Source organism: Diceros bicornis, chromosome 41 (assembly GCF_020826845.1).
Source record: "Diceros bicornis minor isolate mBicDic1 chromosome 41, mDicBic1.mat.cur, whole genome shotgun sequence".
NCBI lineage: Eukaryota > Metazoa > Chordata > Mammalia > Perissodactyla > Rhinocerotidae > Diceros > Diceros bicornis.
The window spans coordinates 4,805,118-4,821,865 of NC_080780.1; the positions used below are offsets into that span (position 1 = coordinate 4,805,118).

Consider the following 16,748-nt stretch of genomic DNA (forward strand, 5'->3'; position numbering starts at 1 on the left):
TTGTCTCTGTCCGCAGACCTGCTGGTGCTAACATGGTGTCTCAGAGGGCCAAACGTTCGCTCAGCACCTTGCTTAGAACCCAGACTACTTTTGAACAGGTTTTCCCACTTGTAAACTTATAAAGTTAAGGGAAAAAACAGAACCAGACATTCAGACTGTGAGCTTTTCCTACAAATGTGTCTGGACTCAGAATGTAGGATTCACATGGACTTTTGAGTGTGTGATTCCTCTCTTCCTCCTGCCCCACCCAAAGTTGGTGACCCAGAGTCCCTCTCATTAGTGGTGGGTCATGATGATTAATTTTCCGTTCGACCCTGCACAGTCCTCCGTGAACAGGCCTGCTGTGAAGACAGGCATTGTCCACAGCTCGGGGAGTGCTGGGGGCCTGTGCAACCACCAGATGCAGATCTCCTCTTGTAACTCCCTAGTTAAAGAATTCACCCACCTTACTCCATCCATCCTTTAAACTTGGTACCTGGGTCATCTATTTCTTCATCCTGTAATCAGTATCTGGAGACTGGGGCAAAGGACTATTTGAAGGTAAATTGATGCAATTCCTGGAAGGTTTACCCAATCATGATCTTGTTTTTATTCATTATTTAACTTTTTAAAATAACTTTTTGCTTATTACAAAAGCAATTTATGTCGAAACATCAGAAAATACAAATAAGCCAGGAAAAAAATTCTACCCATAATCTTATCATCAGAGATAGCTGTTGTCGAAGCCTTGGAGTACTTTTTCAGACGGATTTATGTGGCTTATACAAGCGTAGGTGTATGTATTTTCAAACTGTCCATATCATTTTGTAGCCTGTTCATAAAAATTGACTCTATTACAGACGCCTTCATGTGCATCAATATTGACTGTTACTATGAGTTCCCTGTTCCAGCCCCCCTTCCAATTTCACTCCCTAATATGAATTGCTTTAAACTTACTAGCTGTTTCTTCTGGATTGGTCATTATGTTTTTAAATGATCTGCTTACAGTCATATTTCCTGACTTACTCATTTAGGAATTATTAATCGATTTCCTGCTATGAAGGATGCAGACTCCATTCTCCTGCACTGCATCACTCCCCCTCCATTGCCCTACTATGGTTATATGACCATTTTAGTTACATTATAAAACATTATGACTAGATAAATATTATTCAGTGCAGAGCCAGGTTACATATTATAGTGAAATTTCTTTTTTCATGTTTCCCTTTTCCTAAAGTTTTGTCTTCTCTTGCTTTGAGGTGTAACATTTGCTCTCCATGTCCCCCTCCCGCATTGTGCCAACATATCCTCTCCACTGTGGGGTCCTTTTGTCTGTGCAGACCCCCAGCTGGGCCTCTCCCTCCTGCTCCAGTCTAGGCAGCTGGACCTCTGTGTCCATCATCCCCAGGTTTTCCTAGGAATTATCTCCTCTGTTCTCCTAGGTTGGACACACCGCATTTCCTGGGTCCTACAGCCTCCCCATTTTTGTTATATGACAATGTTTTACTGGTTCATATTCGCAAATGTCATCCTGAAAAAGGGTGCATGAGAGGAAAATGCCCTGAGTAATTTTACTCAGTAAATTCACTTTTATATCTGAAGGATATGTGAAAATATTCCCTATTTCATTCTTGATAATTTTGGTTTGTGTCTTTCTCTCTGTCTCGCTGTCTTTTTTTTTTTGATCAGTCTTGTCAGAGGATTATCAATTTAATTAGTGTTTTCAAGAAACCAATGTATGGCTTTGTTGATTGTATTTTATGTGTGTCACATTTCACTGATTTCTACTCTTTTCTTTATAGATTCTATCCTTTTACTCTCTTTGATTTGTCACTTCTTATTTTTTATAAATTCTTGAGTTGGTACTTAGATCTGATTTCCACTTCATCTTCTTTTCTGGTATATACATATTGATGACTATACAGTTCCCTCTGAGCATTGCTTTAACTGCATCTCATAAGTTTTGATATGTTCTATTTTCATTATCATTCAATTAAAAGTATTTCTAGTGCTGTTTTCTTTTTTCTAATCCTTGGATTATTTGAAAGTTTATATATAGCTTAATTTCTAAATATTTGGGATTTTCCATTTATCTGTGTGTTACTATTTCTAGCTTTATGTCACAGTGGTCGGAGGATATAGTCTGTGAATATGATTTCATTTGTTGGAAATGTGTCGAGACTTGCTTAACAACCCCACTCACGGTCAATTTTGCTTCCTGCATGCAATGGTTCTGTGACTGCTGGGTGCAGTGCTGTGTACCCTTGCTGATTGTTGTTTGCTTCTTCTGCCAGTTATTAAAAGGTGTGTTTAAATTTCACATTGTGGTTGTGGATTTGTCAATTTCTCCTTAAGTTTTATCAGTTTAGGCTTTATATATTTGAGGCTGTACTTCATTTTCTATTGAGAATTTGTTAGATATTTATATTTTCCTCTGTATTTTAAATTTTTCCTTTTTTTTTTCTTTCCAGCAGTTTTACTGTGACTTACCTAGGTATGGCTTCTTTTATGTTTCCTGCTTTGTTTTGTAGCACTTCTTGAATCAGTGGCTTGATATCTTACATTTTGGGACAGTCTTAGCCATGATGTTTTGAAATATTGCTTCTGACCAATTGTCTCTCTGCTCTCCTCTGAAACTCCAAGTAAACATGATAAAAATTTTCACCGTGTCCACATGCTTGTTAGATCTCAGTCTCTGTTTTCCAATATTTTGTTTTCTCTCTGTGTGTCAGTTGGGGAATGTTTTTTCTTACTGGTTTTCTAATTCACTAATTCTCTCTTCAACTGAGAGTTCTTCATTTTAGTTACTGATTTCACATTATAAAATTTTAATTTGCTTTTTTTAAATAGCTTTCAGTTATCTGTTGAAGGTCTCCCTATTTTCATCCAATTTTGGGGCAATTGTGTCTAAAAATTTTTAAAGTGCATGTTGTTAATTATAATATTTTAGTCTTTTGTGGGCCTCTTGGATATTTTTATCTTGCTCTTTGGTTATTCTGTCTTGTGTCCAGCAATAATAACCACTTTTTTCATTGAATACCAACCATTGTGTATGAAAACCTGTAGAGATAAATTTTAGCTTCTCGATGGTGTTGTCTTCCTCCAGATAGTGTTATTTTCCTGCTTCTTGCAGAAAGCTAGAGTGGGGCCATGTTCTCTTAATCCAGTCAGGGATAGAGACTATTGATGGAGCTGGGCTTCAGTCTTGCTAGGAAATCTTCCCTTTACTCTTGGGAGTAGCCCTGTTGGGGTGGGGAAGGGGCTCAACTAAAAACCTGGGTGTTTCCTAGGGCCCCTCATCTTTGAGTCCCCGAACTCAAGCCTCCTAGACTTGAGTCTTTTTCCATTCTTAGCAATGTCCAAATATCAGTCCGAAATATCAGACTTCCTATGCTGCCCTCTTCCTGTGGATCTCAGACCTTCAAGTCCTTGCTGCCTTGAAAAATTTTTAAAGGCTTCATATAGATTTTTTTAAAAAATCATCCCTAATTTCTAGTTGTTCTTGGTAGGAAAGTTTGTCTGCAACAAGTCATCTACAACAAAGCCGAAACTTCATCATTGTTCCTTTTAATCTGCAGGGGATTGTCCTTCACTTATAGGACATTTTCCTGTTATTATATCTTTGATTTTTTTAAACTTCTGTTTTTTAAAACCTCTGTTAAAAAATAATGTCATTTATATCTTTAGCTTTATTTTTTGATCATTGTTACTATTTTTTGTTGTTTATTTATTTTGAGTTCTTTCTTTCATGTTGGAGGTTTTCCTTACATGTTTGGTGATGTTAAGAATGAGGCTCTAAAACCCGATGGAAAGTTTTTTATGTGGATGGGGCTTATCATGACTCAGTTTAAATCAATGGTTCTCTACTGAGGATGATTTGGTCCCCAGGGGACATTTGGTAATGTATGGGGACATTTATGTTGTCACAGCTGATGAGATGCTACTGGCACCTAAAAGGAGAGGCCAAGAAAGTTCCTAAACATCCTGCAATGCACAGGAAAGCTTCTACAACAAATAATTAGGGGCCAAAATGTCAACAGTGCCTAGGTTGAGAAGGAGGATGGAGTCAATTATTGAACATAATTTTTAAGGATAGACACCTTGGGATCTCGAATCCCCAAGTTGGCTATGGCTAATGCCGGCCATATCTAGGATCCCATGGTGTATATACACTGACTGGGGACAATGCTCAACTTCTTTTGTTAGCCAGAGCTTGGCTGAAATTATTATAGAATTTCATATTATGCTATTTCATGTCTGCTTATATGTGAGCCTCCTGATTCTTGTTCCCCTCATAGGCTAACAGGGGCCCCATGTGGCCTTCCCATGCCTTCGGTGCATGGACATGCGTGTTTTCCCTCAATTCATCTTTAACTACCTATCATATGCAATGGCGTGATCCAGGAGAGAGCGGCAAGCCTGGCTCTAGTCCTCTCACAACGGGCTTCACTCTTTTGAGTCCTTGTCCTCAGTTTTCCATCCTTCATGTGTGACAGTGCCCTCAGTGCCCCCTTTAGGTTGGGAGAGAACTTAGGGTATCCAAAGTCATAGAGCATGCAGTTAATACTTGGCCACACGTTATTTGTATTACATTCAGTACACTGTGCAGCTGTTGCCAAACAGGTATTGCTGCTTTCTTCTCAGAGGAAGGAGCTCTGCACAGTGTCCTAAGACCTACTGAGTTTTTGTGTGGAGCAGCTTTCCTGGTTCCTGAGACTATATATATGTATATATATATAGTACATAGTATATATATATAGTATATAGTATATGTATATACAGAGGTGCACACACACACAGATATCTATATCTGTATGGCTGTCTCTCTCTCTCAATACATATATATATATACTTACTACATGCATCACAGAGTGGGTATTACATAGATTCATTGAAATAAGACCCTGGGAGTTGCTCATTTCTGAGTTTCTCCCATGTATACATGTTATTAAACTTGGTATTATTTTCTCCTGCTAAAAAAAAAAAAAAAAAAGAAATAAGACCCTGTCTCTCTCTCTCTCTCTCTCTCTCTCTGTATATATATATATATATCTCCATATAGGGTCCCTAATCATATGAATTATATGAAAATTTCAGCTCCTCAAAACTTTTTTTTAAGCTGCTTTGATTCTGTCCCTGGAAGGTAATTAAAGCCACACTATATGGAGGCCAAGTTGCTCCTTATTCTATTAAACAGCTGGAATGATACACAGTTAAATTGTCTAACCAAGCTTACTAGGTGAGCTTATAGAACAATGTATTCCAAATGACAAATGATCAGCAATATAAAAACATCTTCGGTTTGCCCCACCTGTAAAATTTAACACTCTCCAATTCTCCGTAAAAAACAAAAAACAAAAACACATGAAGCCCCCCATGATGCACAGTGAGCTTTTTGGTCTCCTATTTTCTAGTTGTTCTGCTTAGTTTCATCCCAAGGAATTAACTTAAGATAGCTGATTGGATCCTAGCTCTCTTCTTGAGTAATGATAAATATGATAATAGTAAGCAGTCAGGAGCATTGACAATACACTAGGTGCTAAAGAATCTTTAGTTCTCAGAACAAGTGTGTGGGTGATTTTGCTTTCCTCGCACTGCAGAAACTCTGACAGATTAAATAACTTTCCAGGGTAAAACACGGAGTCACAGCAGAGGTGCTACAGGGGCAAAGCCGTGTCTGTCGACTTTGCGGCCATGTTTGCTCAGCTCCCGTGGAGCAGTTGCAGCAGGGGGTTGATGTCGCCCTTTCTGTGCCCTCTGAGCTGGGTTACTCCAGCCTGCCTCTCTTTTGTGTCTGTCTTTGGATGGCTCCCGGGGCCTATCACCGCATACAAGAACATCGGAGCTCAGCCTCCTACCTGCACTAGTAGAAAATAGGAGAATGCATCTCCACGGGAGTGTCCATCGCATTGACACCACATAAACACCAGCCCCTTCCAGTGGCATTTCACAGCAAAAATGATGTCTCCAGAACGTGGTGCATCCATGCTTGCTAGGCAGTGCACCAGGGCCCACAGAGTCACAGAGTACACATGACACATTGCTCAAAGGCATTTCTTTTGCTTCAACATTTAGGGGCAAATGAGATATAATTTTATACTGAATATAAAATTTTTATGGGAAAAAAATCAGGCATTCCACAACATTTTCTTCTTTCAGGCTCCTTCAGGCTCCCCGTCTTCTCGCACACATGCCACATCCACGCTCCCTTCTCCTCTCTCATGGTGGTCTGTGGGTGGGAGCACTTGAGAAGCGCTAGATTACACCGCACAGATGAGCACTACACGGCGGAGTCACCACCAAGGGCAGTTTCAGAGATGTGGTCCTATTTTGGAGAAGGAAGTAGAGAAAATGGACCAAAAAAATTAAAAACTGCTGGCATCAGCTTTGCCCTTACCTCAGCCAATCCAGGCCAGCTGTCCAGACTCTGCCATCTGTGTCTCTACAGTAGGTCCACTGGGACGCTGAGCTTTGCATCTTGGGGTGGAGGTGGGATTGGGAATCTGGAAGTCTGCCCACCCTACAGAATGTCGCTTTGATTGTGCAATGCTATCTGAGCCAATATCTGATAAGATGGCAGCATAAAGGTGACATATTCTGTCTATGCCTCTACTGGAAATCGATTTTCTATAACATATTAATAGTCATGATATTAGGACACATTTATGGAGTCTCAGCGTGCACCAGACTCAGCAAGCACCAGAAGGTTCACGGACATTGTTTCATTTAATCTTTAGGAAATGGCCACACAGCAGATTATTATCATCCCCGTCTCACAGAGAGGAAATGTAGTGTCTGAGGGTTAAACAGGCACAGCTGCCCACCAGGAAGTGGTGAGTGGGTGCTCCCCCACATCTGAAACCTGACCGCGAGGCCAGTAGACTTGCTCTGAGAGTAGAGATCCTGTGTACCCATCTCCAGGCCAAGTGGGCTCTGCACTGACAGACACTCCTCAAACCAAACCCCAATGACCTCTTGTTCAGCTGAGCGGGGGCTGGCCCCGTGGAAGCAGGTGTGGAGGCCAGACCAGTCCACTGCCACTCCCGCACACCTTCCCATGTCAGCGCTGAGGGAAAGGCCTCTCCTGTGTCTGTGGCAGGGGCCCTGAGACTCAGAACCTTTCCAAGAGACTCTCCTGTCCTGTGGTGACGTCCCTTCCTGCTGTGTCCCTGCTGAGTTCCACTGGGGAGGACTCAGGGCACACTGAGGTAGGAGACCCAGACACTGCAGATCCTTCTAGCTCCTCTTGGATTGTGTCATGCAAACAGCCAAAAGGCCTTTCCTGCCTGAAACCTTAGAAACTGCTAAATGTGAACCTGGGTGGGAAATGAAAAGTGAGTCAACTGACTGTTTCTGCTATTGATGCCATTCGAGAGCCCAGGCTTGTGCTGTTTCTTCTCTCTGAATTGAACAGTGAGTTTGTTTTATCTTCTATGATTCAGTTTGACTGTCTTTGCTTAACCAGATGCTTCAGGGTCTACCAAATGGTGAATTCAGGTGCCGTTTCTATGAGGGTGTGTGTGTGCATTCCAACGGTCACAGGTGGTCTTCTGTTTAATAGTTTACTAACTGGATTCATGTCTGTTTTTTCCATTTGATCTCTCCCTGGAAGACAGCAACAGGGTTTTTAGGCTTTATAAAATACAGATGATAAAACCAAGGCTGAGAGACTGGCTCTTCCAAGGTCCTAAAAGAATAGGTGGAACCAGGAACCCAAATCTGGGGCCTCCGCATCTTGCAGTCTTTCTACTGTGGCAGATAATATGGCCTGGTGGGCAGAACTGTATGGAATTGCTGAAATGTTTACATGCTTGTGACACACATCAAACCGCAGTTTCATGTTTCCACCCAATGTGAATGCAGCCCGGTGTAGTGTTAAGAGGGTGGCACCGGAGCTGGATGGCCTGTGTGTGAATCATGGCTTTGAAACTTAGTAGTTACCTACCATCTTTGTGCCTTAATTCCCACGCTTTAAAATGAATGTACCAATAGCACTTCCCTACAGAGAAGTAAGGGTTAAGCAAGACAATAAATAAAAGTGCTCAGAATAGTGCCTGGCACATGACTGACGCCCGGACAATGTCACTTCATCATTATTGTAGTCGTTTAGAAAAGCTTGCTGATCTGAAATCCACCCTTCCCAAACCCTACACTGTGTCTTGGCCTGAGGTCTGGAAATAATAGAGTAACAACAACAGCAAATAACAACCTCTGCTTTGAGAAACAGTGAGCGATGCAGGCTGAGAAGAGGAGTAGCTGAAGGACCATGCTGGCTTCTTGGTCTTGCTTGGAACCTTGTGTTTCCAGTCATCTGGATTTGGTGGACTGAAAAAATTCTTTCCTTTCCAAGGAAGAAGTTGAGGCCCAGACATATTAACTGATTTTTGACATCCTGAGGGCAATATGATGGACCTTGATGTAGTTTCTCATGTGGCTCCAGCCCCCTTCACATGGCTCCAAGCTGCCTTTCAGATACCGGCAGAATGTCAGGCAGGCAAAGCCCAAACTTGGTTCAGAAACCTAAGAAGCCAGGAGGAGGTGGGAGCAGGAAGAAGACCAGCAGAGGAGAGAAATGATGTGGAGGCAGCCCCCAGGGATGCTGCACTGATGCTGCTCCAGGCTGGGGGCACCCAGGGAGTGGACAGAAGAGAGACTGGCTGTCACTTGGAAAGTGTGGAGCATTTGGGAGGTCCATGAGGTATAGGAGGGCCTGAAGGGAGCAGCGCCACACAGAGGGCAGGCGGGGTCACATCATTATCTGCCACCATACAATGGGGGCAAGTGACAGGGCTTAAGGCAACAGGCTGTCCCTGACCACGGAGGAGAAGAAACAAATCAAGGTTGACACTGAAGACATAGCCCACGGGAGCTCCCACCTGCAGGACATTTCCGTGCAAGACACTGGGAAGCTCATACTGGATGTCCGGTCTGTGCACGTGAGCGAGAGCGTGGACTCAGGGAGACTGTGGTGACGAGCCCTCGTCCACATGGTGTGTGCTCACCCCTGGCACTCAGTGAAGCAGGTGGCCGGAGCCTTGTCCACGGAGGCTGCTGAGGAACTGCGGGATCACAGTGTTCCCAGGAATGGCCAACAGGATTTGTTGGGTAGAGAGTGGACTTCACGTATTTAAGAGCAAAATACTGTGTAACTAGAGTGTTGGACAGTCAACATGTGCCAAAAAGCATATGATCTACTATAGTCAAATGAAAAGGTGTTGTGAAGATGAAATATCATACAAATGTGTAAGCCCTTTTCAGAAGATTCTCATCGTGTTTCCATTTCTTTCTGTCTTGATGTTTCCCAGTTGAGGGTTCTGTTCAATCTGATAGATTTAGGGTTGAGTGGGGGCCAGTTGGAACCCATCTCTTCTGTGGATGCTTTTTGAGAAGAAGATGTGGCCAGAAGATGTCCACTCACTCCTTGAAACTAGAATAAGCAGGTCCCAGAGCTGAGGAGTGGTCATTGACAATAAATAGCTGTCTCCACGGCAGTTTTGTGTACATGGTTTTATGTTTTGCTGTGTGTTTGTGTGTGTTTGGGTGTGTAAAAATACATTGGGATATATTCTTGTACGTTCACTTCTTCTGGATTGATTCTTTTATTTTCTTTACGACGTCCTGAGCAAAGACTCTCAGCAGAAGTCTGAGCGAGGCCTAGGCTGGGCAGAGTGGCTGCCCCAGCGTGGAGACCCCTGCACTGTGGACATTGTGAGGACTAGACAAGCAGTCCTCCCACTTCCCCTTGCACTGTAGGGCAAGCACACGCGCCCCACCTTATGGTGATGCTGTGACACGGGCAACCCTGGGGGGTCTGATGGCATCTCCTGTTGAGGGCCAGTGGGCAGAGCAAACCTGAGGGCTCAATTTCTCCACAGATCTGCCCTGTACGAATTCTGAGACTTGTAACTGCTTTCGCTCACTGGTCTAGGTTCTGGGTCTTCTGCCCGCACCACGTCACTCTGGATCATTTGGTTGTTCATGTCTCTCTCTCCTGTGGTCCAGCTCCTTCCTGAAACCAGAGCTAAAATACTAAGACCTCTCAGCGTTTTGTCCTGAAAGCTGTTTCATGTTCAGTCTCAAGAGCCAAGATGTTGCCAATTTAACTTACCGGTCTATTTCCATTTCAAAACGCACAAACTCGGGACAGAGAGGACGGCAGGATTCGATTTCCTCAGTGTCAACACTCCTTGATAATTGTTTTAGCAAAATTAATGTTATAAAATGAATGACTTTCACAAAATGCCTGCTGCTTCAGTGAAGGCGTGTTTTTTAGAACTACTTGACTTGGATCGGAACATTAAGTTCTTTTGCGTTGTGTTCTCTGTGAGAGATTCTTCCCTGCTGCTCGCAGACTTGTCCTCTGTTGTCTGTTTTCTCCATCGCCCACTGTCTGACTTTCCTGTGGGCTGCCACCACATCCTTTGTGATTTAACTGTTTTCTTTTCATTTACATGTAAGTATCAGCATTACAGGGACTGTACTCGAAAAGCAGAGTTTACACTCAGTAAAGAGGAGACAACTTCTGAACAAAATGGGACTGTCTCGAGTAGTTTTCTCGTGAAGGAGTTGATATGCACTTGCACATTTATTTGCACCATCTCTGCTATAAGAACAATAAGCATTGGGCTGAGAGAACGTTGTGATGTTCTTGTGTGTTTACCCTCCTCAGGAGAGATGCTGCACAAGATGTTGAACCACATGGATGCTGGACGCATCCGTTTCCTGGGCCGTGTCTTGGTCAATCTGTCCTCCTGTGTGGCGTTGAACCGTTTCCAGGCACTGGAGTCTGTCGCCATCCTGGAGTCTACAGCACATGAACTCCTGCAGCAGAACAGTTTCTTGGCCAGTAAGTATTCAGTGAAACAATATGCTCATAGAGGCACAGGCTCAAATAGGTTGTCATTTTGCATATTTCTCCCTAAATGTGTCTTACAATGGCTCAGAAAGAAAAGAAGTCCTTTCCAGATGAAACAAAATAAAGCAGAAGTAATTGTGTTGAGTTGATGAAAAGATGGGCCTCGTACATGACTATTGGTATTTTCACCATCCTGGGCCCAGTGCTACTCACTGCATCTGTTTTTCCTAATTTATGGTGTGATTTTTATGGTTAAATCTCACACAATAAATTATATTTTTCCTGATCGAAGTTATACTCTGATTTCCTTGATCACTTTTATTTCTATCATAGTATCTTGATATCCTGGGGTGGAGGGAGCAAATACAACAGCCAATCAATCTCCATCTGTTAATAGTTCACTTGTTCAAGATAAATGTGATGTGTTCTCATATTTATTTTGAATAAATATTGAATTATTTTTTATTTGGGTTTGTATTAGTTTGCTAGGGCTACATGACAAAGAACTGCAGACTGGGGGACTTAAACGGAAATTTATTTTCTCATGGTTCTGGCCAGAAGTCCAAAATCAAGGTGTTGGCAGGGTTGGTGCCTTCTAACACTGTGAGGAGGGTCCGTTCCAGGCTTCTCTCCTTGGCTTGTAGATGGCCGCCTTCTCCCTAGGTCTCTTCTCGTCATCTTCCCTCTGTACAGGCCTGTGTCCAAATTTCCCCTTTTTATAAGGACATCAGTCATATTGGATTAAAGTCTACCCTAATGACCTCATTTTCACTTGATTACCTCTGTAAAGACCATCTGTCCAAATAGGGTCACATTCTGATGTGCTGGGGGTTAGGACTTCACCATATGAATTTTGGGAAGGCACAGTTCAATCTGTAACAGGTTTTCTATATGAAATTAAAAGAATTCATGTGCCAGAACACAGTGTACATACGTTTACATTTTGAATGATAAGTACCCTAAAGATATCAATTCTTAGAAATGCATCTGTAATCTCAGAGGAGGAAAGTCTGATTATTTGAGCAGTCTTGTGTAATTTTTCAAGTCCTGCAAAAATGCAAAACAAATAATTTTTTTGTATTACTCACACCACAGTGTGGTTTTATTAAAAATAAAGACGAGCATTGGACTGGGAATTAGGAGTTAGCTTACTGCTAACTGCCTGGGTAACGCTGAAAATCAGATTTGCCTTACTGGTGCGTGGGGCCCTCTGCAACAGAGGGCTGTGCCAAGTCTCCAGTCTCATCCAGCTTCCAGTTGGACCCTATGCTGGCATTGTGTGAGCTGCTGCTCGGTTGTGGTGACATTTGTTTTCCCTTTTCTGCCATTAGGTATCATATTCAACAGTTCCTTAGTTGGCAAGAACTTCAGGTCAAAGCCTTCCCAGCTGCCACCCCACATCACATACACAATCCGGACCAGTGTCTTATACAGCATGAGAACAGATTCGGTGAAAAACCCTGTTTGGAAGTTCCATCCTCAGAGCCTACCAGCTGATGGGTTCAAATATAACTACATCTTTGTCCCTTTGCAAGACATGATTGAAAGAGCCATCATCTTGGTGCAGACGGGGCAGGAAGTTGTGGAACCGGCTGCACAGGTGCAGGCCATCCCGTACCCGTGTCACACCAGAGATCTGTGAGTAGCTGGTGTCAGAGCCACGCTTTCCCCAGGTGTCCACTTACAGTGAGAAGGGCTTTGAATTTGGAAATCTGAGTAGAGAAACATTGTGAAGCTTCTCTATAGTCATCCCAAAGATCATTTGAAGAAAATCCATTGCCCTTTTTAATTTCTTACGGTTCATTGTTTTATATGCCTGAGCTCTCCAGATAGCAGAATAATTGTTGACGTAATGTGATCGAGTGGAGCTTTGATTTGACACAAAGCATCTGTAGCTTTAAAGACCCTTCAGAATAAATTTGGACAATATCCACAGGGGCTTTGCATGTCTGACTCCAGATTCTACCTACCTGAACTAGGGAAACAGAGGAGGGTATTTCATCTTCAGTGCAAATCCTTAAAACGTAGGCATGTGCCACCTACTTGCAGGGTGGAGAGGGATCCCCAGATGCCTGGGACAGTGGTTTAGGGACATGGGAGGCAATCTGAGAACACTTGCCAGTTAAATTGTGTGATTGGGCTGGTGACGTCTTTGGGGGAAGAGAAGAGAAGATCAGGTAAGGGCTGGAGCAGCTGGACGACAGGACTTGAAGGAGAGACATTAGAGCAGACATCCGGGGGTGAGTGGGCAGGCCAAGGAGGTTGAGAGGTGGAGTGGAGGGTGTGGTCCAACTGAGACTTGGGCCCCTGGGTAGAGTCGGATGGTGCAAGGACTTAGAGCCGCGTTGCTGCGGGCTGTGGGATGCTGTTCTCGTAAGCATCTCCTCCCATGCCTGGACTAGAGAACACTGACTACAGATAGTTTGCAAACTTCTTGTTCTCTCTGGAATGCCCATGAGGAAGCAAGGGGCTGAAGATGAGGCTCTTAGAGGGACCATCTGGAATCTGTTAGGCAGCAGATGCTCATCCTTCGGCAAGATGCTGCAGAACAGGGGCGGAGAAGTCAGGACTGCCTTTCCCGGTGATTGCGGCCATGCTTGTATGACAGGGGTCTTGACGTCTTACCCCCTCCTTCCCGTCTAGTGATGTGCTTTCTACATCATAGCTCCTCAATACATTTTTGATGAAGAAGATGGTGGTCTTACAGGAAGAACCTTCTCACTGTGGTGGGATAAAAGGCTGAGCGCTGCCTGGTTGTGCCTATCTTGGGGTATCATAGCAAGGTGGAGAGAACAGAGGGTCAGGAAGAGAGACCAGGTGTCATTTTAAGCCAGGGAATGCCTCATTATGCAAATCGTTAGTAAGCCTCTTAACCTCCTTCTTTGCAAAATGAAAGCTTTTCTTTCCTTTCAAAGCAATGATATTTTTGGCTTTGAACATTCTCAACCATTGCTCTTCTGTTCCTACATCATTTCTCTCGGAGGTGATGGTACAGAGAACAGAAATCAAGAAAATGGCAGTTCTTGGCGAGATGTCATGCAAATACTTCACACCAACTCGCGTACCAGGGTGTTGTGAGGGTTAAATGACCTGTTTTAGATACTCAGAGAAGTTGACTTTTTAGGATGCTATTTTTTTAGGTGAATCTCAGGAAAACCCCATTGTGAAAGCCTCTTTCTATCTCCAAAGTATTCTATGATCTCCACCCATGGGAAAGAGATTGTGCTTGTGTAGGTGGGAAGATGCAAATTCCTTCCCTTGTGTTCGCGGGACGAAGCCAGGAGTTTACTTCACACCTGGACACAGGATGGTTCCCAGGAAGGTGCGTTGGGAAGAACAACATATGCTCCTGCAAACAGCTTGACAGAAAGTCAGATGGCCTGTATAATCAGTTTTCCATTCTTGCTGATCATAGTGATTGATTAACAGACATTGTGAGAGGGTTGGAAAGGAGACGAGTAAGATTGATGCAGATGTAGCTTTCACCTCTTGAAGGTCAATTCCTGTGAGTGAGAAACATTCATGCCTGAAGTTAGAGTTAGCTGAATGCCCTGGTATGATTCTGTCATGAAATTTCTTTTCTTTGTCTACTCACTGAGACACCAAGATATAATTCTTCAGAACTATTTATTTTCCTTCCTTGAAAGAGGCGAAGAAGTATTTTCCTTCTTTGAAAGATTTAAATTTTTGAGACTTCTCATCGTCGTATATCCTTCCTTTAATTCTAGTTTCAAAAGGTATATGTTTCTTGAGTGCTGATGTACCTGCAAGTGATTGAGACATAGTCTGAGATCTTACAAGAACCTGACACTCAGCCACCTAACTAATAATTAATTCTAAAGCACGGTTCGGACCATGGAGCACACTTGTTCAAAAATTTTAGTGGTTTCCTACTACTTATTGAACATGTTACATATTCATTAATTTATTAATTTATTCAACTACATTTATGTCCTATTTGTCAATCTCTAAGCTTGGGGTGAATCAGTGAAGGGAACAAGTAAAAATCTCTGCTCTTGTGGCACTTACAGTGCAGGGAAGCAGAGTCTACGAATACAATGAAGAAGAAACTTCTTCACTGTATTTGTTGGGAGGTGGTAAGTCATGAGCAGGAGTATGGTGGGGCGACCAGGAACGCCAAGAGGAATTATCATGTGGCTACGGTCGACCTTGCCAGGAAAGTGACATTGCAGTAAAGACTCGGAGAGTTACAGAAACACGGGGAAATGAGTTCCAAGCCAGAGGAGCAGCCAGTGCAGAGGCCTCATGGCAGGGGTGCCAGGTGTGTGTGAAGAGCCACCAGAGCAGAGTGTACAGGGTGAGAGTCTGGGAGGTTAAGTCCGAGAGGTGCCCACAGATGGTATGGTTGCAGGTGATCTGAAGGATAGAAGAGGCTGCTGGAGGGCTGTGAGCAGGAGTGACACCATCTGATGTATGATGTACAAGCCTTGCTCAGGCTGTTGTGTGGAGAAGAGTCAGTAGAGGGTAGCTGTGGAAGCGGAAGTCATTTAGGAGGCGTATGTGACAACCCAGGTGAGAGATGATGGTGGCCTGGTCCGGAATGATAGCAGGGAAGGTGGGGAAAAGTAGTCAGATTCTGGCTGCATTCAGAAGGGACACACACCAGAATTGCAACGTAGAGCCAAGAGATTTGCCAAAAGATCTGATAAGTGTGTAATAGAGAGACATCGAGGAAGACCTGACTATCTTGGCCCAAGTAACTGGATCGCTGGAATTACCTTTAACTAATGTTGGAGTAGGGAAAAATCTCCTTTATTCCTTTCTTGTGTTCTTATGGCTGGACTAATAATAAAACTGACACAAACCAAATTAACAGGAGAAAAATCCAATTTAATATATTAATATTGGAGATCATAGAGAAATGATGCTTGGAGAGTGAGCAAAGGCAGTATGTGTATCTTTTACACGAAGAATCAATGCATTTGTGAAGAATTGACAGGACAAAGAAACTTAGGTTTGGGGTACGTAATTAGCAAGGTTTGTTTATGCAGGTTCTTGGCCCTGAATCCACTAGTCTGGTGATGAGGATGCAGGGAGAGCACCTTTCAAATGGGAGATTTATTTTCTGCTTTCAGGGGGAGCAGACAGGAGGGTCAGAATGCTCTCTTTGCTTCTCAAGTAACTTTAATTCAAAATGATCAAACTGCTATTGTGGGATATTTTGGGGTGGTCTGCCCTGGGCCCCAACACTAAGATAGAAAAAACTGTGAGTGGAGAAGTTTTGGGGATAAGAATAGAAGTTCAGTTCAGTTTTGAATGTGTCTAATTGCTTTTAAGAGACCCAGATGAAATGTTAAATAAGCAGATTTCTTCGGGAGGCTGAAGAGCTGCAGCTGGGTATATTATTTGGGAGTCTTCCCCATTGTGACGCATTTAGAGCTCTGAGATTGGACGGCATTACCACAGGAGGGAGTGTAGACAGAGAAACAAAGAGGGCTAACCCAGCCTGAGGCCTCCACCATGAAGAGTTCCAGGAGAAGAGGGCGTCAGGCCGGAAGGTGGAGAAGCATTTGTGGGGTCTTGGCGGCCCCACGGAGCAAACGGCTCCGGGAGGGAGAGTGTACAGTGTGTCCAATGCAGCTCATGAGTGAAATAAGTGAAGATGAGTCGTTGGGGTCCTCACCAAGAGCAGCCGCCATCGGGGGGGTGAGAATGATAGCCACATTAGTGTGACACGGGAGGGGCAGAACTGGAGACTGAGTTCAAACAACTCAGGAGAGGAGAGAAAAGGGCAGTGGCTGGAGGGCAATTTGGGCAGAATGTTCTTTTTTAAATTTAATTTTTTTTTTTTTTTTTTTTTATATAGAATGCTATTGGGAATAGTCCAGTAAGAGGGGAAAACTGATAGCGTTTGGGGGTAGGGTACCTTGTCGTCAAGTAGTTGAAGGGGAAG

General features: G+C 43.4%; 1 protein-coding gene across 1 annotated transcript in view; it reads left to right on the plus strand.

The window, feature by feature from the left end:
• The window catches only part of ABCA13 (ATP binding cassette subfamily A member 13), a 448,014-nt gene that overhangs the window by 190,987 nt on the left and 240,279 nt on the right, over positions 1-16,748 (plus strand). Inside the window, exons 31-32 of the mRNA XM_058534839.1 lie at positions 10,649-10,825; positions 12,166-12,472. Of these exons, the coding sequence (XP_058390822.1) occupies positions 10,649-10,825; positions 12,166-12,472 (484 nt within the window). The remainder of the gene's footprint in view (positions 1-10,648; positions 10,826-12,165; positions 12,473-16,748) is intronic.